At 42.8% G+C, this 27,334-nt stretch overlaps 1 protein-coding gene across 17 annotated transcripts in view; it reads left to right on the top strand.

Annotated features, from left to right (window-relative positions):
* LOC129814814 (receptor-type tyrosine-protein phosphatase T) overlaps positions 1-27,334 on the top strand; it is a 561,458-nt gene that overhangs the window by 132,695 nt on the left and 401,429 nt on the right. For all 17 annotated transcript variants that reach the window (XM_055867855.1, XM_055867868.1, XM_055867867.1 and 14 more), the window contains exon 3: positions 20,677-20,948. In XM_055867855.1, the coding sequence (XP_055723830.1) occupies positions 20,677-20,948 (272 nt within the window). The remainder of the gene's footprint in view (positions 1-20,676; positions 20,949-27,334) is intronic.

Here is a 27,334-nt window from a genome sequence, read left to right as displayed (position 1 = left end):
CTTCGGCTCTGCTGGGGACCTTAGGAGCTCACTGCATGACAAGCAATGAGATGCCACCATTAGTATGCACCTCGCTCCGACTGCCCCGCGGCTATATCCCAACATATCTCTTATTTGGCACGAGGCTAAAGAGCCTCGGCAATCTCAAGTTGCCTGGGAAGAATGGGCAGCATAACTTACTCGGCCACCATTGTTAGACAAACAAAACATTTAAAAGGCACCGCATATGGAAGTAATGGGCCACCAGCGAGAGTGTAATATGTTTTACGTTGAGGAATGGATGTCAGCAGACACCCTGAAAAAGCATATACGGATGTTTATCTATATGGGCTATCTAGATTCAATTGGATCCTTTATGTGTTCCCCCATTGGTTTATGGAGGGAGAGTACTTGTATATTATACTGATGATATGTGTTCTATTATTAAATAACATAGCATTATGGGGTGATGTAAAAAGAGCCATATCTCGAGGATTATTTTCTCCTTGCACGAAGCCAATAGAAATATGGTTGAAAGAAAGGACTCCTGTGGTGTAATGTATTCTGAGTTGACCATCTCATTGCCTTAGCAACGGAAGACGATCTACTTTTACATATGTTGCAATAAACATTGAATATTTAGAGTGTCATCATCAGTGGTAGAACCCTAACCAGAGGAACCCTACCAGAGGATATGTCCAAATAGATTTTCTCATGGCCATTAGTTGGCCGCAACATTTCTTTTCATTTGACTTGGAAGCCAATCTGAACCAGCCATAGAGGCACAGTCAAAATGAGAAAGCAGATACCCTACTTAGCCATCCCTACTTACATTAATACAAGTGTGTTCCCCATAGCCTGCGCTAACGCTAACCCACTGCATCAGAATAAGTGCCAAACGAGTTAGTAGTAGCAACCCTGAGTGATACAGTGCTAGCGTAAATGCTTGATAGCTCTAATTATACATAATTACAGTTCTTGACGTTACAGCCCCACATTAAGTAATTAAACAGAAAAGTAATGAATGTTAGTAAGCAGGATTCATTTGTAGTTATAGTTATGCTGTTATAGACAGATGGCTGTGCCTTAGCTGTCTCCATCACTGGCCTCTATGGAGAGTAGCGGCTGTGCCAAATTCTGTGCTGTTCTAAGTAACTGACTGGCTGTCTTGCAGCGCCCTTCTTTTAGAGAGGTCTGCATCTCCCCCCAGGTGAACAAGCACACAATTGTTTAATTCATTTCAACACTTCATTTCTTAGTGTAGACCTTCAAACATACAGAAGCAAGCACACACACACACAAACACACACACTCGGCTTGTATTTACAGTATATTTCAGCATATGATTTATAGCTGTGCAAATGTGACCTTATATACATTCTAGTTGTTATTCACGCATGTCTTTGTTGAATAATATATTGTTATTATTAAACAAGCAATTTGTTTGATATACTGTATGGCGTAGGAAATGTGTCATTTGGTAATGAGAACAAACAGCTCATTGACGTCACTCAAACTGACACGTTGATTATGGATGACAGCGATCTTTTCATGTGATATGTCTCTTCAGAATCATTTATCTCCAACCCGAACCCATTTCACCAGATCACAATAGTATTAAGAAGTGTGCTTTCACTTTTTTTTGCCCGAGGTAGAGTCTCCCACCATGCATTTATAAATTTAATTTCGAGAGTAGAGCAGTAGCAGATGAAAACATATTATAACTCGGTTCCTCTGTTTCTCTGAATCAATCCAGGGTAGTGAAATAAATGCACAGTAACGTGTGGGACTTAAAGCGTGCTTAATGAAACAAGTCGTTGTAGCGCTGGCTATCGCCCTCTGCGATAAAGGTGACGCTTCGGCACAGAGTTGTTGAAGGGAGCTTCTCCGTTCGCTCCGGAAGATTAACATGACGGAGAGGAGGTGGTGGGTGGAGGATTCGGGAATAGTGTTGGGGAAGTAGCCTATTTCTGTGAGAGGGAAATATTCCAAGCAATGCTAATGGACACCGGGAGCTCACCACTTTATGTCTCCCCACGCCTGTACCACAGTGCTCCCTAAATGGTGCACCGTACCACAGGGACTACTGCGTCATCAGTCATCACCAAGACTCCGTTGACACCATTGTGTGCCATCTCTCCATTGCCACAACATATCTGTTCAGACAGTGGTGTGTTTTGGATGAATAAAGGGAAACTTGAATGAAGTCAAAGCAGCCCTGAAAAGGAAACACATCAAAAAATAAAATGCTTGGCTGGCTCCCTTATGACTAATCAGGGATCTAAAGTTCCAAACCAGGACTGGCTTTTTTCTATTAAAATTCTCTAAACATATTTTTTTTAAATATTTAATTACTATAGATGCTCCCAGCTCCAAGATGTTACACAATAGACGCAGTATCTGTAGATGCTATACTACATCAATACGGTAAGGGAGCCAACGAGATGCTCAAGTGCTCCTCTCTAATAGTAATTGTGTGGCATAACGAAACGGAGGCTCTCATACTTTTGTTCAGTTGTTTGCCTTTCCGCAGTCCACAGGGACCCCGTGCTTATCTGCCGAAATAACATTGTGATTCCACCTGAGTGCTCTTTTATCTGGCCTGTAATTCAAGCCATCGATGCCCTTTGTTGAATGTTAGCCTCTGTATGCATTTACCTTATGAGCCTTGGGGAACAATGACTAGCAGCTTATCTGAAAGCCCATTTGAGAGTTACCTTTTGCCTCAGATATTCTGTTGTTGGTCTAGGGCTGGAGCTGGAGCTGAGGCTTTGCTCTCTGTGTGGATGATATTGAATACGCCTCATGAAATTCAGTGACCTTTCTTAGCCAGTACACAGAAGGCAAGGTCTGTAGTTTTGGCCCCAATGTTACACCAGAATTCCTTATAATTCATATTTGATGTGTTCCTTGCATATTGAACCCGAGCTGGCGTCAATACCCGAGTGGCGCAGCGGTCTAAGGCACTGTATCTCATTGCTAGAGGGGTCACTACAGACCCTGGTTCGATTCCAGGCTGTATCATAACTGGCCGTCATTGGGAGTCCCATAGGCCGGTACACAATTGGCCCAGCGTCATCCTGGTTAGGGTTTGGTCGGGGTAGGCCATCATTGTAAATAAAATGTTTTTAACTGGCTTGCCTAGTTAAATATAAAAACATCACACTTGAGGTGGCCTATAGCCTAGTTAATAAGCTAGTAAAATATTAACTTTCTGAGAAAACCTCATGCAATAATATTTACTGCACTACCTTACTCACTCTGTTTAGCACATGAACTCACATGTGAATCTTTAAAGAGATGGGTGGGGCTAAAGCTGAAGAAGGTGTGAACGATGCTGAATGGGTGTAGAAAAAGTAGAGCTCTCCAGTAGGTGTACCAAAACATTGAAGGTCCATTTTCTCAAAAGTGGCGTTACAAGTTTATCAACTTTCAAAGCAGAATTACTTTCCCATTGTTCCTCAACTGCAGTGTATGATATACTATTTTGTAGCTCTGAGTCTGTACTTTTAAACAATGTATAATTTTTTTTTTTTTTTATGTTCCTACATAAGAACGAATTGTGGTGGTGGGTCACATATTAGCAGAGACGTCAAACATCCATTAATTTGTACATGCTCAGCTGCTATGTGCTTCTGAATTTGTTTTTATTGCCAGTAAGTGACACATGTAGAGGACTGTTCCAATTAGACCGTTCAAAAAGCCTCTCTTTCCTCTGTTCTCTGCTGTTTGACAGTATGTGAAACACACACGTCAAAGCCAGTGTTCAAAGCTGCCCACCATGAAATCGCCTTTCGTCATTGTTCAGTGTCTTTTACCAACATCAAGACCAGTTCTAGAAACATACCAAATAGGCCTAAACAGTCTTCTATGTGTTCATCAGATAAAGTCCAATTAGATATGAAGAAGCACCATTAACTGCTGAGAAGTCATTTATATGAGTAATACACAAATGTGTATATGCGAGTCATTATATCCATTTTCGAGATAGAAAGTTCATGCTATATAACATCCATTATTTCCTACTCCACCTACAGCCCCCACTCTGCTCGTACAATTGACAGAACTGGGGGGCGGCAGGTAGCCTAGCGGTTTGAGCGTTGGGCCGGTAACCGAAAGGTTGCTGGATCGAATCCCCGAGCTGACAAGGTAAACCCCTGTTGTTCTGCCCCTGAACAAGGCAGTTTAACCCACTGTTCCTAGGCCGTCATTGTAAAGAAGAATTTGTTCTTAACTGACTTGCCTAGTTAAATTAAATAAAAATCTGAGGGTTCTTCGGTTGTCCCCATAGGATAACCCTTTTTTGGTTCCGTGTGGAATGGGTTCTGAATGGACTTCAAAAGGGCTTTACCTGGAGCCAAAACCGGTTCTTCAAAGGGTTCTCCTACGGGGACAGTCGTATAACACTTTTAGGTTCTAGATAGCACCTTTTTTTTCTAAGAGTGTCGACTTTATACTGCAATAGCAAGGGATCCAATTCTTCCCTCTTCTGACAAGCATGGGGCTGTCCCCTTCCCCTCTCCATCGGTCCAATCTCCCCACCAGCGCTAAAAAGTGGGAGCCTGGCAAGGAGGTGCCATATCACTGCTCTGCATTCCAAAGTTAATCTTTGACAAGACAATTTCAGCGGGAGCTCAAGCGTTACTTCCGGAATGATCCTCAGGACTGCTCAGTGCTTAAGTCCCGGGCTTTATTTTTCAGAATCGCACAGCGGCATGACTTAGGAAATGAGCCTCGAGGAGACAACTCTTCAAATGGTATTGATACGCAAACCCATTAAAAAGCCAATTACCCTGTACTTGTTTTATTACGCAGGGCTGCAGAAAGGGGAGCGTAATCGTAAAGAGTCAATATGAAAACAAAATAGCACCTCAGTTCTGTCATTAATCAACGCCTGGCATGTGTGAAAGCTAATGTTTAATTCACAGCGACATAAATCACCAATGTAAAAACAATATTAATAATGTTTATGTCGTGTCTTTGGCTATGCCGGATTAAGTGATATGACATGCTATTCTATGAAATCCTTTCTCCGTAATTAATATTACCTGATTGAGCTAATCATGTAAATGTAATTAACTTGAAAGTCTGGGCACCACAAAATAATATTTATAGAGCTGTTATCTTCCGAATAAACTCTTAAAGACCTAGTAATATTTTACATCAATAGCAGTCAATATTAATCGTCACCTTAATTCAGTCTCATCTAAAAGTTGTACATTCTTGGTTATCTTCACGAATCCTGGCTAACAAGTTGAATCAGCAATACAAAATTGGGTTTAATTATTTATTTACTAAATACCTAACTAATCATATAGAATTACATATACACAGAATGAATCATACCTTGATTACAAATTACATCATAAAGGAAAACGTCCCTAGCGGACGGAACAGATATGACAGCTGGTTACACAAAAGAAAAGGGGGCTGGGTGTGAGTGAAAGAGCGGGAAGACTGAAGACTGTAAAGGCAGTCAATGTCGTTCTCCCCCTTAGACGAGGAGGAGCATGGATAGGACCAAGATGCGGATTGAGGGAAATAAGCCATCTTTTAATGAAAAACAGCAAACAAGACACTACAAACTACAAAACAACAAACGTGACTAACCTTCAACTGTCCTGTGAGGACACAGGAACAAACACCCACAAAACACCAGTGAAACCCTGGCTGCCTTTGTATGACTCTCAATTAGAGACAAACAATACACACCTGTCTCTAATTGAGAATCATACCAGGCCGAACACAAAACCCCACATAGAAATACAAACATAGACAAACCCACCCAACTCACGCCCTGACCAACTAAAATGAATACAAAACAAAGGAAAACAGGTCAGGAACGTGACAGAACCCCCCCCTTAAGGTGCGAACTCCGGGCGCACCAGCACAAAGTCTAGGGGAGGGTCTGGGTGGGTGTCTGTCCACGGTGGCGGCTCTGGCGGTGGACGAGGTCCCCACCCCACCATAATCAATCCCCGCTTCTTTATCCCCCTCCCAATGACCACCCTCCCACTAACCCCACCTAAATGAAGGGGCAGCACCGGGATAAGGGGCAGCACCGGGATAAGGGGCAGCACCGGGACAAGGGGCAGCACCGGGACAAGGGGCAGCACCGGGACAAGGGGCAGCACCGGGACAAGGGGCAGCACCGGGACAAGGGGCAGCACCGGGACAAGGGGCAGCACCGGGACAAGGGGCAGCACCGGGACAAGGGGCAGCACCGGGATAAGGACCAGCACCGGGATAAGGACCAGCACCGGGATAAGGGGCGGCAGGTCCTGGCTGAGGGACTCCGGCAGGTCCTGGCTGAGGGACTCCGGCAGGTCCGGGCTGAGTGGCAGCTCCGGACTGTAGGGCAGCTCCGGACTGTACGGCAGCTCCGGACTGTAGGGCAGCTCCGGACTGTCGGACGTCTCTGGCAGCTCCTGACTGGCGGGCGTCTCTGGCAGCTCCTGACTGGCGGGCGTCTCTGGCAGCTCCTGACTGGCGGGCGTCTCTGGCAGCTCCTGACTGGCGGGCGTCTCTGGCAGCTCCTGACTGGCGGGCGTCTCTGGCAGCTCCTGCCTGGCGGGCGTCTCTGGCAGCTCCTGACTGGCGGGCGTCTCTGGCAGCTCCTGACTGGCGGGCGTCTCTGGCAGCTCCTGACTGACGGACGGCTCTAGCGGCTCCTGACTGACGGGCGGCTCTACTGGCTCGGGACAGACGGGCGGCTCTAATGGCTCGTGGCAGACGGATGACTCAGATGGCGCTGGGCAGACAGATGGCTCAGACGGCGCTGGGCAGACAGATGGCTCAGACGGCGCTGGGCAGACAGATGGCTCAGACGGCGCTGGGCAGACAGATGGCTCAGACGGCGCTGGGCAGACAGATGGCTCAGACGGCGCTGGGCAGACAGATGGCTCAGACGGCGCTGGGCAGACAGATGGCTCAGACGGAGCTGGGCAGACAGATGGCTCAGACGGAGCTGGGCAGACGGGCCGTTCAGGCACCGCTGGGCAGACGGCAGACTCTGGCCGGCTGAGACGCACTATAGGCCTGGTGCGTGGTACCGGAACTGGAGGTACCGGGCTGAGGGCACGCACCTCAGGGCGAGTGCGGGGAACAGGAACAGGGCACACTGGACTCTCGTGGCGCACTCTAGGCCTGGTGCGTGGTACCGGAACTGGAGGTACCGGGCTGAGGGCACGCACCTCAGGGCGAGTGTGGGGAGAAGGAACAGTGCGTCCAGGGCTCTGGAGACGCACAGGAGGCTTGGTGCGTGGTGCCGGAACTGGAGGCACTGGGCTGGAGACACGCACCATAGGGAGAGTACGTGGAGGAGGAACAGGGCTCTGGAGATGGACTGGAAGCCTGGTGCGTGGTGTAGGCACTGGTGGTACTGAGCTGGGGTGGGAAGGTGGCGCCGGATATACCGGACCGTGAAGGAGGACACGTGCTCTTGAGCACCGAGCCTCCCCAACCTTACCAGGTTGAATGGACCCCGTAGCCCTGCCAGTGCGGCGAGGTGGAATAGCCCGCACTGGGCTATGCAGGCGAACCGGGACACCACCTGTAAGGCTGGTGCCATGTACACCGGCCCGAGGAGACGTACTGGAGACCAGATACGTTGGGCCGGCTTCATGGCACTCGGCTCGATGCCCAACCTAGCCCTCCCAGTGCGGCAAGGTGGAATAGCCCGCACTGGGCTAAGCACGCGTACTGGGGACACCGTGCGCTTTACCGCATAACACGGTGTCTGACCAGTACGACGCCCTCTTACTCCACGGCAAGCCCGGGGAGTTGGCTCAGGTATCCAACCCGGCTTCGCCACACTCCCCTTTAGCCCCCCCCCCAAGAAATTTTTGGGTGAGCCTCTCGGGCTTCCGTGCTAGCCGCGTACCCTCATACCTGCGCTCCTGGGCTGTGGCTGCCTTCTTCTCCTCCCGAGAGCGGCGATTCTCTCCCACCTTAGCCCAGGGTCCTTCTCCATTGAAAATTTGCTCCCAACTCCATTCCTCTTCTCTCCATTGCTTTAGTTCTTGTTCTCTCTCCTCAATCCGCTTGGTCCTGTTGTGGTGGGTGTTTCTGTAAAGGCAGTCAATGTCGTTCTCCCCCTTAGACGAGGAGGAGCATGGATAGGACCAAGATGCGGATTGAGGGAAATAAGCCATCTTTTAATGAAAAACAGCAAACAAGACACTACAAACTACAAAACAACAAACGTGACTAACCTTCAACTGTCCTGTGAGGACACAGGAACAAACACCCACAAAACACCAGTGAAACCCTGGCTGCCTTTGTATGACTCTCAATTAGAGACAAACAATACACACCTGTCTCTAATTGAGAATCATACCAGGCCGAACACAAAACCCCACATAGAAATACAAACATAGACAAACCCACCCAACTCACGCCCTGACCAACTAAAATGAATACAAAACAAAGGAAAACAGGTCAGGAACGTGACAAAGACAAAGGGAGAAGCGATGTCTCTATCGTAAATACAGTACCTTATGCATTCTAAATTACTGCCCATTTGGAAAAGGAAAATGCAATAAATATTTACTCTGAGCTGCGCTTCGGTAGGTTGGTGGTAGATGGAAGGCCGTGTTGCCCAACCGAGTCCTTTGTCCTTTGAAGAATGTCTCTGGTGGTAAATTGAATACGTTGTAGTAATGTCGTTGTGTGGTAGACAGGATACTCTGTCTGTCCTTTCCTAGCCCACGTTTGCAGCTGCTGTTGTTATCTCAACGGCTAGGAGGTATCACTTCTGTAGTGAATAAGAGTTCAAAGTTCATACCATTCGCAACCAAAGTTGAGGTTGAGGTTGGCTTTGTTCTGTAGTTGACATGTTAGTCCTTTTAACGTATGGACCGTCGTCCTCACATCCTCGGAACAGGAGGTTATATTTTCGTCAAGGCTTTATATAGTGGAGCGAGAAGGGTGTGTTTGAAAAGTTTTATAACCCATGTCTCTCCACAGGGGCGGGTCACTGATTGAGCAGAGCCCTAACCTTATGAAAACTTTCATCTCTTCACCAATAATTTTATATTCGAACATTTAAATTGAACAACAATTCCATGTGAATCTGATTACTACAATGTGCAGACTTTCCATTGTAGAGTTTATGTCCTCCTATTATTGATGAGAATGTCTCAGATGACAACCGAACTGGCATCATATTCATTAAGTACCACCGCATATGTTCAATTGGTCAGATTACCAGAATATAGTTAATTTCCCCCCACCTTCTGATGTTCCCAGAATCTCTATGTTAACCAAAGGATTTTCAAATGTCACATCAGTAGGGTAGAGAGAGGAAAAAAGGGGGGAAGAGGTATTTATGACTGTCATAAACCTACCCCCAGGCCAACGTCATGACATTTGCATATCTGGCATTACTCATCTCATATGTATATACTGTATTCTATATTATTCTACTGTATCTTAGTCACTTAATAATGTTTACATATATTTCATTACTCATCTCATATGTATAGACTATATTCTATAGTATTCTACGGTATCTTAGTCACTTAATGTTTACATATCTGGCATTACTCATGTCATATGTATATACTGTTTTCTGTACTATTCTACAGTATCTCATTCACTGAATAATGTTTACATATCTTGCATTACTCATCTCATGTGTATACACTGTATTCTATACTATTCTGCTGTATCTTAGTCCGTTCCACTCTGACATCGCTCGTCCATATGTATGTATATAGTCTTAATTTATTCCTGCTTAGATTGGTGTGTATTGGGTATACGTTGTTAGATATTACTTGTTAGATATTACTGCACTGTCGGAGCTAGAAGCACAAGAATTTTGATACACCCACAATGACATTTGCGAATCACGTGTTTTTCGACCAATACAATTTGATTTGATGAATACAGTATGGAGGTTTGAGCTGATATTCTAAAGGTTATATTAGACTATGGATGTGTCCCAAATGCTACCCTATTCCCTATATAGTGCAGTGCTTTTGACCAGAGTTCTATGGATCCTGGTCAAAAGTAGTGCACTATACTATACATTTAAAAAAGATATACTGTACAAGGAATAGGATGCCACTTGGGACTCATCCTAGTAATGGTTGAGAGGAAAAAGAGATTGAGAGTACTGTAGGAAAAAGAGATTGAGAGTACTGAAGGAAAAAGAGGTTGAGAGTACTGTAGGAAAAAGAGATTGAGAGTACAGTAGGAAAAAGAGATTGAGAGTACTGTAGGAAAAAGAGATTGAGAGTACAGTAGGAAAAAGAGATTGAGAGTACTGTAGGAAAAAAGAGATTGAGAGTACTGTAGGAAAAAGAGATTGAGAGTACAGTAGGAAAAAGAGATTGAGAGTACTGTAGGAAAAAGAGATTGAGAGTACTGTAGGAAAAAGAGATTGAGAGTACTGTAGTTAGTGGATGTGTACAGAGCGGGCCCTGTGTGTTCTGCTATCTGAGACCATCATCATGATGGCTGACCTCTGTGTTGGGATCGGAGCCAATGTCGCGCCACGGGCGTACTGCATCGCTCTTCAGCCGTGGACTGGGAGCCACAAAGGTAATTTTCGCCTCCCTGTGACTGTAATTCCCACTCCAGATAACAACGTGGAGGAGAATTTGTATTGTCCCACTGACTGGGGAAAAGCAGCAAGTCCTAAAACAGGATAAATGTATCTCAGCGTTCCCTTCTTCCCACTCTAGGCTCCGCAGCAACTGGGATCGTGGTGATAAATGTTGCCATGCAGGCGTTCAGACAGTATCAATGCCACAAGATATTTTCATACCCAACAGTGTTCAATGATAGATTGCTTTTGGCGAACAAATGTACGGAAGAAACTTCTCAACCATTGTGTAGGTGCCATTGATACTTTGATTGGTCGTTGATCTCCTATAGTTCAAGCCTATTGGGTAGATAACATCGAAGCAGGTGCTAATTTTTTAGGCGTGAGCCTTGGGGAGTTGTAGTCCCAGGTGTGGGTTGGGGATGTCTTTCCTTGTGGCTTAACCAGAGGATTATCGACGCTGCGTTGGGCTAACTGTCAATGAGGCTGAAGTGTGTTCCTCTTGTCCCGACCAATATTGTTGTCAGAATTTTCAGCCCCTTATTTTGACTGAGACTCAATTTCCTCATTGAGGTGTGACCAATGGATCTCTGTTGATGTTCTGTTTAGTAATGAGAGCTGGTAATCATGAGACGGGAAGTCGCTGTCTGCTTCGCAGTGAGACAAAAGCAGTCAAAGACTACGGAAAACGATGATTTCAAGAAACAATTATTTTAATATTTGGAGAATTTGGCACTTTTCAAACACCAAATGCAGATTTTTCCTGCAATCTCGAGCCATAATCATTATGCTTAATTCTGTCAAAAAAATATACACTACCATTAAAAAGTTTGGGGTCACTTAGAAATGTCCTTGTTTTGAAAGAAAAGCAAAAAACAAGTGTCCATTAAAATAACATCAAATTGATCAGAAATACAGTGTAGACATTGTTAATGTTGTAAATTACTATTGTAGGTGGAAACAGCTGATTTGTAATGGAATATATACATAGGCGTACACAGGCCCATTATCAGCAACCATCACTCTTGTGTTCCAATGGCACGCTGTTAGCTAATCCAAGTTTATCATTTTAAAAGGCTAATTGATCATTAGAAAACCCTTTTGCAATTATGTTAGCACAGCATTAAACTGTGTGCTGATTAAATAAGCAATAAAACTGTACTTTCGACTAGTTGAGTATCTGAAGCATCAGCATTTGTGGGTTCGATTACAGGCTCAAAATGGCCAGAAACAAAAATTTCTTCTGAAACTCATTAGTCTTTTCTTGTTCTGAGAAATGAAGGCTATTCCATGCTAGAAATTGCCAAGAAACTGAAGATCTCGTACAATGCTGTGTACTACTTTCTTCACAGAAGAGCGCAAACTGTCTCTAACCAGAATAGAAAGAGGAGTGGGAGGCCCCGGTGCACAACTGAGAACAACTGAGCAAGAGGACAAGAACATTAGAGTGTCTAGTTTGAGAAACAGACGCCTCACAAGTCTTCAACTAGCAGCTTCATTAAATAGTACCTGCAAAACACCAGTCTCAACGTCAACAGTGAAGAGGCGACTCCGGGATGCTGGCCTTCTAGGCAGAGTTGCAAAAAAATAGCCATATCTCAGACTGGCCAATAAAAAGAAAAGATTAAGATGGTCAAAAGAACACAGACACTGAACAGAGAAACTCTGCTTAGAAGGCCAGCATCCCGGAGTCGCCTCTTCACTGTAAATGAGTGTAAATGAGAACTTGTTCTCAACTGGCCTACCTGTTTAAATAATGGTGAAATAAAATAAAATAAAAAAACAGTGTTGTACGAGATCTTAGTTTGGGTTGGATCTCCAGATTGAAGGAAAAGCAGCCAACAAGTGCTCAGCATATGTGGGATCTTCTTCAAGGCTGTTGGAAAAGCATTCCAGGTGAAGCTGTTTGAGAGAATGCCAAGAGTCTGCAAAATTGTCATCAAGGCAAAGGGTGACTATTTTGAAGAATCTAAAATCTAAAATATATGTTTATCACTTTTTTGGTTACAGCATGATTCCATATGTGTTATTTCGAAAGTGTTGATGTCTTCACTATTATTCTTCAATGTACAAAATAGTAAAAATAAAGAAAAACCCTGTAATGATTAGGTGTGTCCAAACATCAACTGGTACTGTATGTCAATTGTTCTGGATATCTAAGCGTACCTCTGTCTGCATCCTCCTGACTGGTAGTTTTGTTTTTTATGAACTAAATATTCTTCTCTGCAGCCTTGCTAAAAATCTGGGTAAAATATTGAAAGGAATGTGAGTCTTATTCAGTACATTTAGTTATTGCTTGCTTTTCAAAAAAATCTTACAACCTTGCCAGACATGTCAGCTTAGATAGTTAGCCAAGCTAGCTACTCTAACTTGATTGATAGCCTGAAATGGTTTCTTGCTATCTAGTTATGAGGTTGGGAGATTGGAAACCTACTGTGCATTCGGAAAGTATTCAGACCCATTGACTTTATCCACGTTTTGTTATGTTACAGCCTTATTCAAAAATTGATAAAATTGGGGCCTCCCGGGTGGCGCAGTGGTCTAGGGCACTGCATCGCAGCGCTAGCTGTGCCACCAGAGTCTCTGAGTTTGCGCCCAGGCTCTGTCGCAGCCGGCCGCGACCGGGAGGTCCGTGGGGCGACGCACAATTGGCCTAGCGTCGTCCAGGTTAGGGAGGGTTTGGCCGGTAGGGATATCCTTGTCTCATCGCGCTCCAGCGACTCCTGTGGCGGGCCGGGCGCAGTGCGCACTAACCAGGTGCACGGTGTTTCCTCCGACACATTGGTGCGGCTGGCTTCCGGGTTGGAGGCGCGCTGTGTTAAGAAGCAGTGCGGCTTGGTTGGGGTGTGCTTCGGAGGACGCATGGCTTTCGACCTTCGTCTCTCCCGAGACCGTACGGGAGTTGTAGCGATGAGACAAGATAGTAATTACTAGCGATTGGATACCACGAAAATTGGGGAGAAAAGGGGGTACAATTTTAATAAATCAATCAAAAAAAAAAAAAATGTGATAAAATTTTATTTTTTCCTCATCAATCTACACACAATACCCCATAAAGACAAAGTGAAAACAGATGTTTGCAAATTTCTTACAAATAAAAAACAGAAATACCTTATTTACATAATTTTTCAGACCCTTTGGTATGAGACTCGAAATTGAGCTCAGGTGCATCCTGTTTCCATTGATCATCCTTGAGATGTTTCTGCAACTTGATTGGAGTCCACCTGTGGTATAATCAATTGATTGGACATTATTTGGAAAGGCACACACCTGTCTATATAAGGTCCCACATTTGACAGTGCATGTTGGAGCAAAACCAAGCCATGAGGTTAAAGGAATTGTCCATAGAGCTCAGAGACAGGATTGTGTTGAGACACAGATCTGGGGAAGGGTACCAACAAATGTCTGCAGCATTGAAGGTCCCTAAGAACACAATGGCCATCATTCTTAAATGGAAGAAGTTTGGAACCACCAATACTCTTCCTAGTGTTGACTGCCCGGCAAAACTGAGCATTCGAGGGAGAAGGGCCTTTGTCAGGGAGGTGACCAAAAAGTCAAGGGGTCTGAATAAATTCCAAAGGCACTGTATCTAACTACACACTTAGCGGGTGTTCTGAGGCAGTCATTAAATAAAAAGTGTTTTCGAGCAACTTTAGTAACAATAGTTTTGGGAAACAGCTCGGAGATTTATCGATGCACCTACGAAGGTTCTAACAATGAACTTAGGTTCCAAGATGCTTTTGGGAAACCTGGCCCAGGTCAGCGGAATGGAAACAATGGACAATGCCTTTCACTTTTTTTATTAATGGGCGAATGAACTCCAGGACGGCAAGATTATAAATTGATTGCATTTCATTGTTGAGATAGCTTTCATGTCAATTGTTAGCAGATGAGCTTTGCTTATAATTTATTTGAGGGTGTTATTAGTTTGCCTCCCCCTTTCACTCATTCGAGGCTGCTATGATCTTCCCTGGTGATTTGGCCGCTTTTACATATTAAAAAAAACACTCACCTTTGAGCAGTGCTGTGTAGCAGGTTTGGTTGCGAAGTGTTCAATTTGCAGAAACCTGGCCCTGACTGGAGCAGTTGCCACCGAGGGAGGCCTCACCATCGAAGCGGTTAAGGCTGTGCTTTGTTCCTGGAGAAAGAGAAAATAATACAGTCTCGGTGTGGTTTCAGAGCCAAGATCTATTTTTTTATTTTCTCAAACCGAGTGATAAAAACCTATTTCTATGCCGGCTGATATCAACAGGTAAAAATGTACTTCTCGGCAAGCTTTCGCAAGCATTTTGTTGTTTTTAAAAAACTGACAAGACCTTCTAAAGGAATTCTAGACGTGTATTTTATGAAACAATTATGAAAAGAACATCAATAGGAATAAGTAACTATTTGAAAATAAACACTCACCCAAATTGAACTTTTGCCTTTGTTTTGTGCAAATGTCTAAACTCAATTTTCAATGTAACAGAGCTAAGAGCTTAACTACATCTCTTCATGGAATTGGTGTCCATGACCACGCAGATCTAAAATCATTGTTGGAATTATTAGCTATTTAAATATCCCATTAAAGAAGGTAACCATTAACTGTCAACATTTGACATTAGTTGTAAACAAATACATTAATAGAACACAGTGTACACACCTTCAAGAGAAAATTACAAAATATCAATACCCAGGGCTGAACAAAAGACCCCCCCCCCCTTATTTATAATTATGTGACAAAATGAATGACCTTTTATGCTTTAATAGCTTTTCCTGCCAGTTGAACTGGAAGTCAATTCCTCTTTAATACCAAAGTTGCTGTGTTTACAAGCAATAAATTACTGTATTAATCAAGAGGTACATTGAGGTTTGAAAACAGGCAGAGCTTAACTGCAAGAGGGAGGCACTGGTGTCGGCGACTCGATCAAACTATTTGCATTCAGGCGCATTGCTGTACCAAGTATTGATTTCCCACTTATCAGATTAGCCGAGGACCCCCGGGGTGTTGTTCCTCACCCCTGTCTAACAGCATCATAGTATCCAGCTTCCAATAAGAGAAGGTCAACGAGGCTGGCTGTCGTGATATTGAAAAGGCCAAGTGAAATTCCTACACTAAGCCTATGGTCTTGTCTCGCGCCCTTCGTTTTCATCCTGTTACTATGGGATATGTGTAAAACATAGTGGAGCGATGTCACTTTGATGCCCTATTGCTGTGATGAAGAAAGGTATGTAGTGACGAGCAGCGGGAAACTGTGAACGAACGTGTGTTGGCATTGCCCCAGATGAAGCTGGATGGCAATAATTAGGGCATGGCGAGGGGAGAGGAAGCGAATCATGCAGGACCATTACACATCGAGGACAGGGAACATATGGGGTCCACCCCGCGCGTCTCTGTGGCGTCAGCCCGCCACAGCTGCCTTTGCCGTGGAGGTGGAGTGTGAAGGGACCGGGGAATTGGGCATGTTAAATGTGTGAAATGGGCTGAGGCTCATTGGCACGGGCTGGGAATGCACTCTCCTTTCCCTGGGACCTTGGACAGGCCCCTGAGTGGGGGTGTAGCCAGGATGTAGTAGAGCAGTTCTACGGGAGAGTGGTCTGAAATCCTTCAAAACAGAAGAGGCGAAAGAGGAGGAGCTGCACTGTTTCAACCCCAGCTGCTCCACGGCTGGGCTGCTGGGCGGCAGCTGACTGTCCCCACTTTGTCTCAGATTTACAGCTTCGCAGTTGAACCCTTTTGTCTGTTTCCAGTGCACTGGCCTTCCGAGGGACACTGCCGATTATTCAACTAATCTAGAACCACGGTAAATAGGAGGCTTTTATTGTCAGGATTTTTTTTTTGTAATGTCCAAAAAACCAGATTTATCTGTAAATACACACTGTGTTCTGTCGGTTAAATAATTTTCTAACCAGTTACACGCAGCTGGTTCAGGCCAATTAAATAAATCCTCTGGATTAGTCATGAGTGATCCACAGTGTCAAAAGCCTTAGACAGGTTTCTTCCTATCCATACAATTAATAACATAATTTAAAATGATAGTGGCAGTAGAAATGGTGCTATGACCAGGTCTGAAACTTGAGTGATGTTCATTTAGAATAGATTTCATAGTTAAGAAAGATCTAAGGTAAGTATTTACCAAGGATTCTAAGATTTTAGCTAGGCAAGAGAGTTTGGAAATGGGGCGATAATTATTTAGGTCACACGGGTCACCACATTTAGGAAGGGGAAGTACCGTATATGGGCCACCTTCCAGACCCTGGGGATGGATCCAGAAACCACCGTCAGGTAATAAATATGTGTGTTTGAGTTTCCGCTAGCAGTGGAACAACAAGCTGTAGCAAGAAAGGATCAAGCAAATCTGTCCGAGTGGACTTTTTTTCCCACATCAATCTTAAGGCATCTAGCACATCACAAATACATAAAAAATAAATATGAAAACAAAGATTCACTAGAAGTTGACTTGATCTTCCATTGAGCCAACTGGGGGGCTTGGAGAGGGAAGAGCAGTCGCCTGACTGACCACGGTCAATCACACCGCTATTTCCTTCAAATAAAAAGCCTGCCATGATAAAATGTTGATTAAAAGCATAAACATATTGATAATGATGCCAGAGTCTGACACAATTTGCTTAAGCAGGGAAGGAGAAGAATTTCCATGCTTCAGTGCATTTACTGTTTTCCAAAATATACACGGATCAGCAGAGTCTGAGAGAGAACATAGAATGTAGCTTGATTTAGCTTTCTTAATTGAGGAAGTGCATCTATTTCTCGATTGCCTAAAAGCTGCCAATCAGTTACCGAATCAGTGTTTCTAGCCTTGGTCCAGGCCTGATTTCTCCTCCTAATGAGATCGGAAAGTTTTACAGAGAACCAAGGATTAGTTATATTTTTAACTCTATGGCGTGTTTGTCTGCCAGAGATATACAAATATCTAGAGCCAATTCAGGGTCAGGCATGCAGCTTATAGAGGAAATCCTATCCTGGAGGGACGACTCCTGTGGAGAATAAAAATAAATAAAAATCCTAATTAAATGAGGATCAATGTTTTTCTGTTTTGTATCTCTAATACATGCATTAGGAAAGTGATAACTGATGTAATTAGCACAAACACCACTCGATTAAGTACTTGTGAGGGCTATTTTGTTTGCAGGGTTTCTTACATTAATCTGTGTATGTTTGGAGATTAGTTTAGCGAGAAGGAGGAGACTCCACCCAAATTGGGGTATATATATTACCACTATTGGAAATGTGTTTCTGTCATTTCAGCTGTTCGATCCTTTGGGGTGAATAAACTTGGCTTTCATAGAGTCTGTCGACTTCTTACTCAGGCTCTAAATATCAAACAGTTTAGTCAGGTTAAATTTGAGACAAATATTCTTCAAATGACCAGAATACTCTGAAATAGTATCAACAGCATCCGCCAGTACAGAAGGGGGGTGGTAAATCCCTGCTACAAACAAACACAAAAACCTTTTGGGGATAGTGACAGTTAGAGAACATGATTGCCACTCGGCGCACCTATGGCTATTGTCTTACCATCGCCAATTCTTATTCATTGTCTTTTTATTGCGGCAAAAGGAGCTTGGACATTGAGAAAGAAGCTGTTTAAACGGGCATGATGTTTGGTACTGTATTTCTGGGCTGGTGGTGGTTGGTACTGTAGTTGCTCGAGGGCCTCTCCCCTTGCATAACCAGTATGGAGCTGGTCAGGAGCGATTTCGCTCTTTTTACTGACCGGTTGATTGGCTTAATGGCTGCCCATATTACTATTGATCTGAGTACCCCGCGACCGATAGGCCTTCTATTTTTACTCTGCCCATTTCTCCACAGTTTTAAAAGCACACCTGGGGAATAAATATGTACTTTATTGTACTTTATCAGTGTGTATGGGAGTAGGTGGGCCTCAAACCTACAATTAGAAATATATTCTCTTCTTATTTACAGTAAAGTGAAACGGTTGACCTGATATGGATATCAAATTAAAGCTGACAGTCTGCACTTTAACCTCATAGTCATTGTATCATTTAAAATCCAAAGTGCTTGAGTACAGAGCCAAAACAACAACTAAGTTATCACTGTTCCAATACTTTTGGAGCTCACTGTACATGTGGTGCAGGGAATAAAAGTCCAACATTTCAATTCATTATATTAAATCCAATTTTCATGACAATTCCATAAAATGTATTTTAAACAATGTTCAGATCCCTGGAACTTGTTTACCTCTGGCCATGGTTTGCTAACATTTTCATGTCAACAAAATGTCACTTTTATAGATTTTCCTGTCTCATGTTCATTTTGAAAGTCTCTCCATATGACCCCATGGTTCTTCTACCATGTGAAACTTGTGAGGGCATGTAACACCCCAGTATTTCAGGTAGACACTTCTAGAGGTTAAAAGGTGCCTTGGTTTACATTCATCACATTGGCTGTGTGTTGATGCTGGAGGAAGGCTGTGTTTTGTGTGTGTGCACGTTTGTGTTTGAGTCTTTGTTTCAAATTTCAAGTTTTATTAGTCGTATGTACGGGAAACACGTGGTATACAGCGTCCAATGAAATGTTTACTTGCAGGTTCCTTTCACGACAATGCGACAGCAATAAGAAATAATCAAATATATGAACATGGACGTATGTGTGTGTACACTTGAGCCAGTGTGTGTGAATCTGTGAGTCAATTTGTGTGTGTGTGTGAGTCAGTGTGTTGGCAAGATGGGATTGGCGAGAGTGCTGATGTAAAACGACGGTGGCTGAGGCGAATAAGACATTTTATCAGCCTAGATTCCGGACCCAAGGTTGGGATGATTGATACTGTATCTCCTCTGTGCATAACCCATTGATGTGCTTCAGATCATTTCGGTGATGAATCGTCTGATTCCGCAGGATGATGGCCCTAGCTACATTAGCAGACGCCATTTATCATTGGCGAGTTAAAACGTTTCGGACAAAATTTGCCTAGGAAGAGGTTGTCGTTATTTCAGCCCTGTCATTTGCTCTCTACTGGCACATTTTAAGTTCTCATTTTTGTCAGGGAATTCATTATGGTTAAGGGGAGCTGCTAATGTGCTAACGTTCTAGTAATTATTATTATTATTACTATTATATATTTTTTTACCTTTCTTTAACTAGGCAAGTCAGTTAAGAACAAGTTCTTATTTACAATGACGGCCTACACCGACCAAACCCGGACGACGCTGGGCCAATTGTGCGCCACCCTATGGGAGCCCCAATCACGGCCTGTTGTGATACAGCCTGGATTTGAATGGAAGCCGAGGGGCGACCCTTGATAAGTGTATCAGTTAGAATCAGGTAATCAAGATAAATTACATCATTCCTTCCATGGAATGGTCTACCGAGTTTATCTACAGCGATTATGATTTTAAAGTGTCCAGAGGCCATTTTTGTAATAACTCAACCTAATCGTCTAATTGTCACACTTTGGAAGAAAAGTCTTTATGATTCAGGCCACATGCCTTATGCCAGAACTCTCCCAGCACTTTTTGCCCACTGTAGAATAGCCTACTGCCAAATGCGAGTCAAGTTATAAAACCACATACGCTCGGTATGTATGTGGGTGTATGTTGTTTTACATCAGAGTAGTGGATATATTGTAAGGCACACAAGCCAGAATATTGCCAGGGTGGACATTTGCCTGGCTTGATGTTCAGTTATCAAAGCAACGTCCCTGAGAATATATGTCACCTCAATATATTCTTTGTTACTCCAGCAGCACGTCTTCTCACACCTTTTCATCCCTCTTCCTGTCTGAATCTCACCCATTTTCCACGACTTTTTAAATCTCTCTGCTCTCTTGCTTTCTCTTTCTTCTCTCCCTGCAGATTTCAATAGTATTTTACAGTACAAGTACAACAGTTTACTGTGGCAGTAGTTGTTCCTCAGGCATTCCTCATACTTCATGGGTCTGGGTTCAAATAGTGAGTTAAAATAGTATGTGTTTTCTTTCAAATACTTTTGAGCGTTTTGATTGAGCCTATAGTGCCAGAGGGGCGGGGCTTTCACTGAGCTGCACTCTGTCAAGTGCAGCTCAAGTATTTGAAAGAATACAAATGATATTTGAACCCAGATCTGTTGAACAACAAATCAGTCTGTTCTCGGCCAGAAATACTCCTCCCTCGTCTCAGCTCACGTCTTGGTTCTTTCTCGTCCCTGATAGGTTCTTTCATGGTGGTGAACGGCTCCGGCCGGGCGTCGGGACAGAAGGCCCACCTGCTCCTGCCTACTCTGAAGGAGAACGACACCCACTGCATCGACTTCCACTACTCTCTATCCAGTCGCGACGGCTCCAGTCCCGGGACGCTCAATGTCTACATTAAGGTGAACGGCGGCGCCCAGGGAAACCCTGTGTGGAACGCCTCCGGCTCGGTGACCGAGGGCTGGGTCAAGACCGAGCTGGCCATCAGCACCTTCTGGCCCAACTCCTATCAGGTGAGGGGAGAGCTTCAGTGTTCACACATACATCTGTGAGGTGTTCATTAGGGGCCACAATGGATTTAAAAAAATAAAGACTGTCTTCTTCCGTTTGATGTAATGCAATATGTTTAATATGTTCATGACACTGCGATCACACCAACTATAGGCATGCTCAATCCACTGTTCAGAACCGGTGTGTGGTAGGCCTATTGCTGGAAATGTGATTTCTTAATAATATTTTAGTTGTGATTGATATTGCCTGTCTTACCTAAGGTGTGATGAGGTTCGACAACTCAGTGATTTCCTAATGTAACCCAATTAGTTTATTTGCAGTCTTCTTAGCTAGCCAATAGGGTTAAGAAATTGCTTAAACTTGAATATAAATCATTTGTGACTAACAGGAATACTCATGCCCTGCCATCTATTTCTCGCCCTGAAAGTCCTCGCGTTCATTACTGCTTATTTGCCGACCTTTTTAAAACAGTTGTTCACTTCATGAATAAGATTGCATCCCCAATGGCACCTTATTCCTTATTTAGTGCACTACTTTGGACCAGGGCCCGTGGCATTGGAGACACAATCCAAGTTTTAAAGGCAAAGCTGAAACATTGCCATGGTAATTAGTTCTCTCTCTAGAATATGAGCGGTATGCTAATTTTCATCTGCTGGAGCTTTACACGCAGAGGCAACCTTTGTGCACCGCAACTTTCATCCAATTTGACTGAAATGGCCCTCAATGAGTCTATTTCATTCTATTTTCAGTCCTCAACTCTCGCTGAAATGGGTCTCTAAAAATGACTTCAGTGGGGAGTTTAGTCACCCCAGCGACAATTATCTTGGCAAACCATCTCGCTGCAAATGGCCAAGTTAAATAACCTTTGAGGGAAAATGATTTTAGGTCCCCACACACCTCTCTCTCTCTTACGCAATCCACTTTCACAAACACTTTCTCTCCCTCTATCTCTTTCACTGTCTGACTCTCTCTCTCTCCCCTTCATCTCTTTCTCTTTCTGTGTAAATTAAGTAAAATGTCAATAGATACCTTTTTCAGTTAATGGAATTCAGTTATTTGATGTGGAAAGTAACCTTGTAGTTTTTTTATTTTTTTACTTTTTGAATGGTCTTCAATGGGCAAAAGCGTAGCGCAATGGTCTTCAGTGTAAAAACTTAATGAAAGGCCTCTGGCAGAAGTAGAATTCATATCTTATATGACCGTGCTTTTCATGAATTTGATGATATAATCATTAAGATCATTCAAAATAAGTATGATGTAGGAACACGTCACTTGTACAGGGTATTGCACAACTTAATTACCTTGGTGAGGCGGAAAGACTAATATTGTGAATATTTTGTTTTAGTTATAATTGATTTTCAAAGTTGGGTTCACAGCGAAGATACTGAAGGGGGTCCGCAATTTAATTAATACAATTTCGAAAAATACTTATAAGGATATTTTTATGTGAAAAATATTTTTTTTTATGAACACCTCTAGCTACAACAGAATACCATTCATGGACACCATGTTCATGTCTTTGCGTCCAGTATGAAGGAAGTTAGAAATAGTTTCACGAGCCAATGCTAACTAGCATTAGTGCAATGACTGGAAGTCAACAGGAACAGTTTGCATGCTAGCTGTTCCTGTTCACCTGACTCTGGGGAAGTAGATAAATGGCTTCATTGCCAAAAGCTCTAACTGTCCCTTTTAATATGGAGAAAATTTGTCATTCGAGCTAATTACAGGATTTTGTCTGTGTAGAAAATTCTTAGGCGGGCCGTCTGTGGTAGTTTTCCAGATGGAAAAACTGTTTCAGTTTCTACTTAAATGACCAAAGCCAGATAGAAGGCATACAAAAAATATATTGAACTACAGTATATACAGTGCATAGAGTTGCATAAAACTGCCAAGTTGTCTCTCAGCTCCATGCCAAACTATGTAGAATTGCTGGAAATTACCTTAAAAAAAATGTTTTGTATCAATTCAATGGAAAATGTGTAGAATTATTACGTTTACAACAGAAACATGTTCTCTCCACCGCCAAGATACCTTTCTGACTATTAGGCTATGTTAGAGTTTACACTTCCTCTTCCAATGAACTGTGGGGAGGTCAAAACAATGAAAGTGCCTACCAAATCGATTCATTTTGATTAAGTATACCATTATCATTCACCTGATGCTAAGACAAGATGCAACTTATTTTTTTGCGATCACATGATGGGGGTCCCTGTGTCGCCGGTTTGCCTGGGTTTGGGGTCCCCCGGGAAGGAAAAGTTTGAAAACCCCTAGGCTAAGGCACACATTAGGTGTGAAGGTAAATCAAATAACCTTTTCTGCTTTTCATATTTCATGACACTGCTTGAAAGTTGACCGTTTTTATGAACAGTCTTAAAATGGAGTTCATTGACTTTAATTGATTGCTTGTTAAATATTGGGCATCTCCTTAAGAATCTGACAGCTAAGACCCCACTCTGTTTGATTAGACAAATAGGTCTGGCACAAAAGATAAGTGGCACATTTTACACAAATATATGTTTCCTTTTTGTTTTGCGCCCCCCTGCCCAAGTTATTTGAAGGACGATGGGCCATTTAGAAAATTCTGTCTTAGCGTTTTAATAAGGAGGTATTTCAACAAAGCGCTGACAATATAATTGTTTCTATATAAACGTGATACACAAACACACTGTGTGACATTGGAATTTCTCTCTGCATTTCACGCACGTTTTTCTATTCCAGAAAATTGCCATCCAAGAAATCAAAAACCTCACTCGTCCTTTGTTCAAAGCCTCTGTCTGCTTTCCTCCCTCTAAAGCAGTTGGGATGGTTGAGAATTCACACCATGTACCACTCCAATTCACACCGTGTGGCACTATGCTCTCCAAACGTTTTGTTTCTGCCACAAAAGAACCAGGCAAAAAATGCAATCATGTCACGCATTTATTTATAGCATTTATAAAATGGTCAGATATATATTTTTAATACAGACTAGTTAAAAAATAAGTAAACATTTACAAATTATCGAACGGATTATGATAATTTTCGGGTGAAACCTATTTTAATTTGGTTCATGGTTCAGGCGGCCAAGTGGACGAAAGGCTGTTTGGCTCAGCTCAGTTGTGAACGCAAAGAGGACAAAAATGATGACCTATTGATGTAAATCAATGTACAACATCATCGGTAAGCTCTGGTCATCAGCTTTCAGCTTTAAAAAAATGGATTTCTGCTGGTGTGGGCGTTGAACATACCTCAGTCCCAACAGCACGTTCTGATCATCAAAGCAACCATCACGTGTATTTGAATCACTAGTCAAATTGCTCTTTGTGTAAAATGCCTAGTCCATGTAATTGTCACAGATTGTGGCAAAGGTTAATCTCACAAATGTAAACTTACATGTACTGTGTTAGTGCGTTTAAAAGGGACACCTACAGCCAAAAGCTTGAAAATTAAGATTATTAATGAATACAAGCAGCGATCTATTTCTTTAGCCTTGCACAGAACACACTGCTATCTAGGCCTACACCAACATTGGTAACCGGCTGTATTAGCTAGCAAAATTTTCACTGACTCTGAGTACATTTAGCTAGCCGCATAACTAGGGATGTTATCTGTTAATCCATAAGACTCCTGAACATCTAATCAAATGGCTACCCATACTATATGCATAGTTTAATAACTCTACCTACATGTACATATTTCCTCGACTAACCGGTGCCCCCGCACATTGCCTCTGTACCGGTACCTCGTGTATATAGCCTCTTAATTATTATTTTACTGCTGCTCTTTAAATATTTCATACTTTTTAGGTATTTTTCTTGAAACTGCATTGTTGGCTAAGGGCTTTTAATAGTCCAGAAATTACGGTAGTCATTTCACTGTAAGGTCTACACCGGTTGCATTCGGCATATGTGACAAATAAAATGTGTTGTGATTTGATTGCATTATTTTAGCCACAACTCGCTAAGAAAAGACAAACTAGCAGTAAGATACACAAACTAATAGTGTAATTATAGAACGCTGGTGAATTTATATTAAGAAGCTAAGTGGAAGTCAACATTGTTGTCACAAAGTGAACGGCAAGGCAAGCAGGAGGAGAGAGAGAGAGACCGGTGTTGGCAACTATTTTTCATTTGTCACTAGAATACATTTTGCCACCCACCCCCTCCCTGTGTGCTTTTCTGCCTGTGTGTGTGCCGTTGCTTTGACTTCTGTTGCACAGACAACTTCTCCACTAGTTTGCGGCTGAATTGGGTGGGAAAGTCACTAAATCCTATCAATACCATAGAAACTCTTGCTGTCAAAACTCCCCAAAGCTGAATTTGTCACTAGCCTCTTACCAATAAAAGTCACTTGAGGGGTCTGAAAACTCACTAAGTATAGCGACAAAGTCTCTAAATTGGCAACAAGGAGAGGGACGACTCAAGTAGCAAACGGAGTAAACTATTAAAACAGACTAAGTGGCGTATCATATTTACCAAACTAAGCAGTTGAAATACCTTTATACTACAAGGTAAAGTTAAATCCCAAACCGGTCTTTGCATCCATACCGGTATATAGTAAAATACTGTATACCACCTAGCCCTAGTTGGTGGATATAAAGTCTAAGATCTTTTGATAGGCTAAGGCACAAGGTTGGGGTGTAGTATATGGCCAATATACCACGGCTAAGTGCTGTTCATATGCATGATGCATTGCTGAGTGTTTGGACACAGCCCTTAGCCGTGGTATATTGGCCATATACCACAAACCCCCGAGGTGCCTTATTGCTATTATAGACTGGTTACCAACGTAATTAGAGCAGTTAAAATAAATGTTCTGTCATACCCGTGGTATACGGTCTAATATACCACGGCTGTCAGCCAATCAGCATTCAGGGCTCGAACCACCCAGTTTTTAATGAAGAATTTGTGCCAGGACAAAAGCAGTGCCAGGAAAAAAGCAGTGCCACCTGTTGAGTTTAGCATAGGGCTAACACGTGTCATGTTATCTGAAGGGACCAGCTACAATTTAGCGTTCTGTCAAATGCAAGTAAATCAAAGACGTATTTTGTGCCAAATGGTTGTTTATGTTCGCAAGTACGGACCCAATGTTTTCACCTGTTTAAAGGAGACAAGTCCCTGTCTTTCTGGTAGTAATAACAGCCTCAGCAGAAACCTTTGGATTAGGCTTGTCTGCCACCCTGAATACATTCCCTTCAAAGCCTCCCATGAATCTCATGAAGAAGCGGCAAGATTACCATCCCTCCGCTTACACTTTTCCCAGTTTTCCACCCCAAATGTTGCTCCTTCCAGCCAGGTAGGGCTTCTCTATGTCAGAGACGTCTCCGCAATGTTTTTTCCCTGCAGCTGATTACAGTAATAAAGACAGGCTCCAGGCGGTGACATCATCGTTGTCACCCTCCGTGACACTGTTGCACATCTCTGCTTTCTCTTAAACACTTAGGAGAATGGCTGAAGAGAGTAAATGGGGAAAATGGAACACATTTTAATATTTTAAGACAATTGGGTAAATGCTCACCACCAATGCAAAAGCAACCTGACAACTTATTTATTACATTTTTTGAAGTTTTCGTAATCAGTTTTCAAATTCCAAAAAAGAAAAACAAACTTACAACGACAACTCAAAAACACACAAACAATGACTACACATCTCATCTGCCCAGACCCGACTGCTCACACCCCCATCCCTAGTGCCTACGTTATTGTTTGCCACTTGGTCTTAAATTGGACCAATTCGTTTTTCTCAGTCGCCCATGCTATTTCAATAATATATCATTAGATTTTTCCATTGTGTTAATGATGGCGGATTGATTGACTTCCAAGTAATTACTATACATTTTCAAAATAAGTAATGAGAAAAGAATCGTCCAGTCCATTGTGTATCTCACTACACCGCCATATGCCATGTCTTGAAGTATGCAGACAGATGGATTAAAAGTACGTTTATATTGTAATACTTCTGATAGCCAACTTTCTAGCTCCGCCCACAACTTCCAAACTTTATAGAATTCCCAAAAAGCATGAATTATTGCATCATTATTGCAAGCAAATACGTTTATTTTATATTGAAGTTCACCAATACTGATACCTGTTACATTTGAGGCCTGTCTAATTCTTTGTGCAATTGGTTCAATTGCCAGTTCCAACAGGAGGGGAGAGAGGACATCCCTGTCTTGTGCCCCTTTCTAAAGCAAATTCATCAGATTATGTATTATTTGTGTATATTTTTGCTTTAGGATATTTATACAATATTTTTATTAACTGTTATTTCAGCTAGAAAGTTGAAAGCTTCCAAAGTCTTGAATAGAAAAGGTAATTCAAGATGATCAAAAGCCTTTTCGCATCAACAGCATTTATTGATAAATCTGTATCTTGTTTTTTTGCATATTGTATTAAATTGAAACGTTTGT

This window comes from Salvelinus fontinalis, chromosome 18, assembly GCF_029448725.1.
Source record: "Salvelinus fontinalis isolate EN_2023a chromosome 18, ASM2944872v1, whole genome shotgun sequence".
Lineage (NCBI taxonomy): Eukaryota > Metazoa > Chordata > Actinopteri > Salmoniformes > Salmonidae > Salvelinus > Salvelinus fontinalis.
The sequence above is the reverse complement of the archived record's forward strand: the minus strand, read 5'-3'. Positions and strand labels throughout refer to the sequence as shown.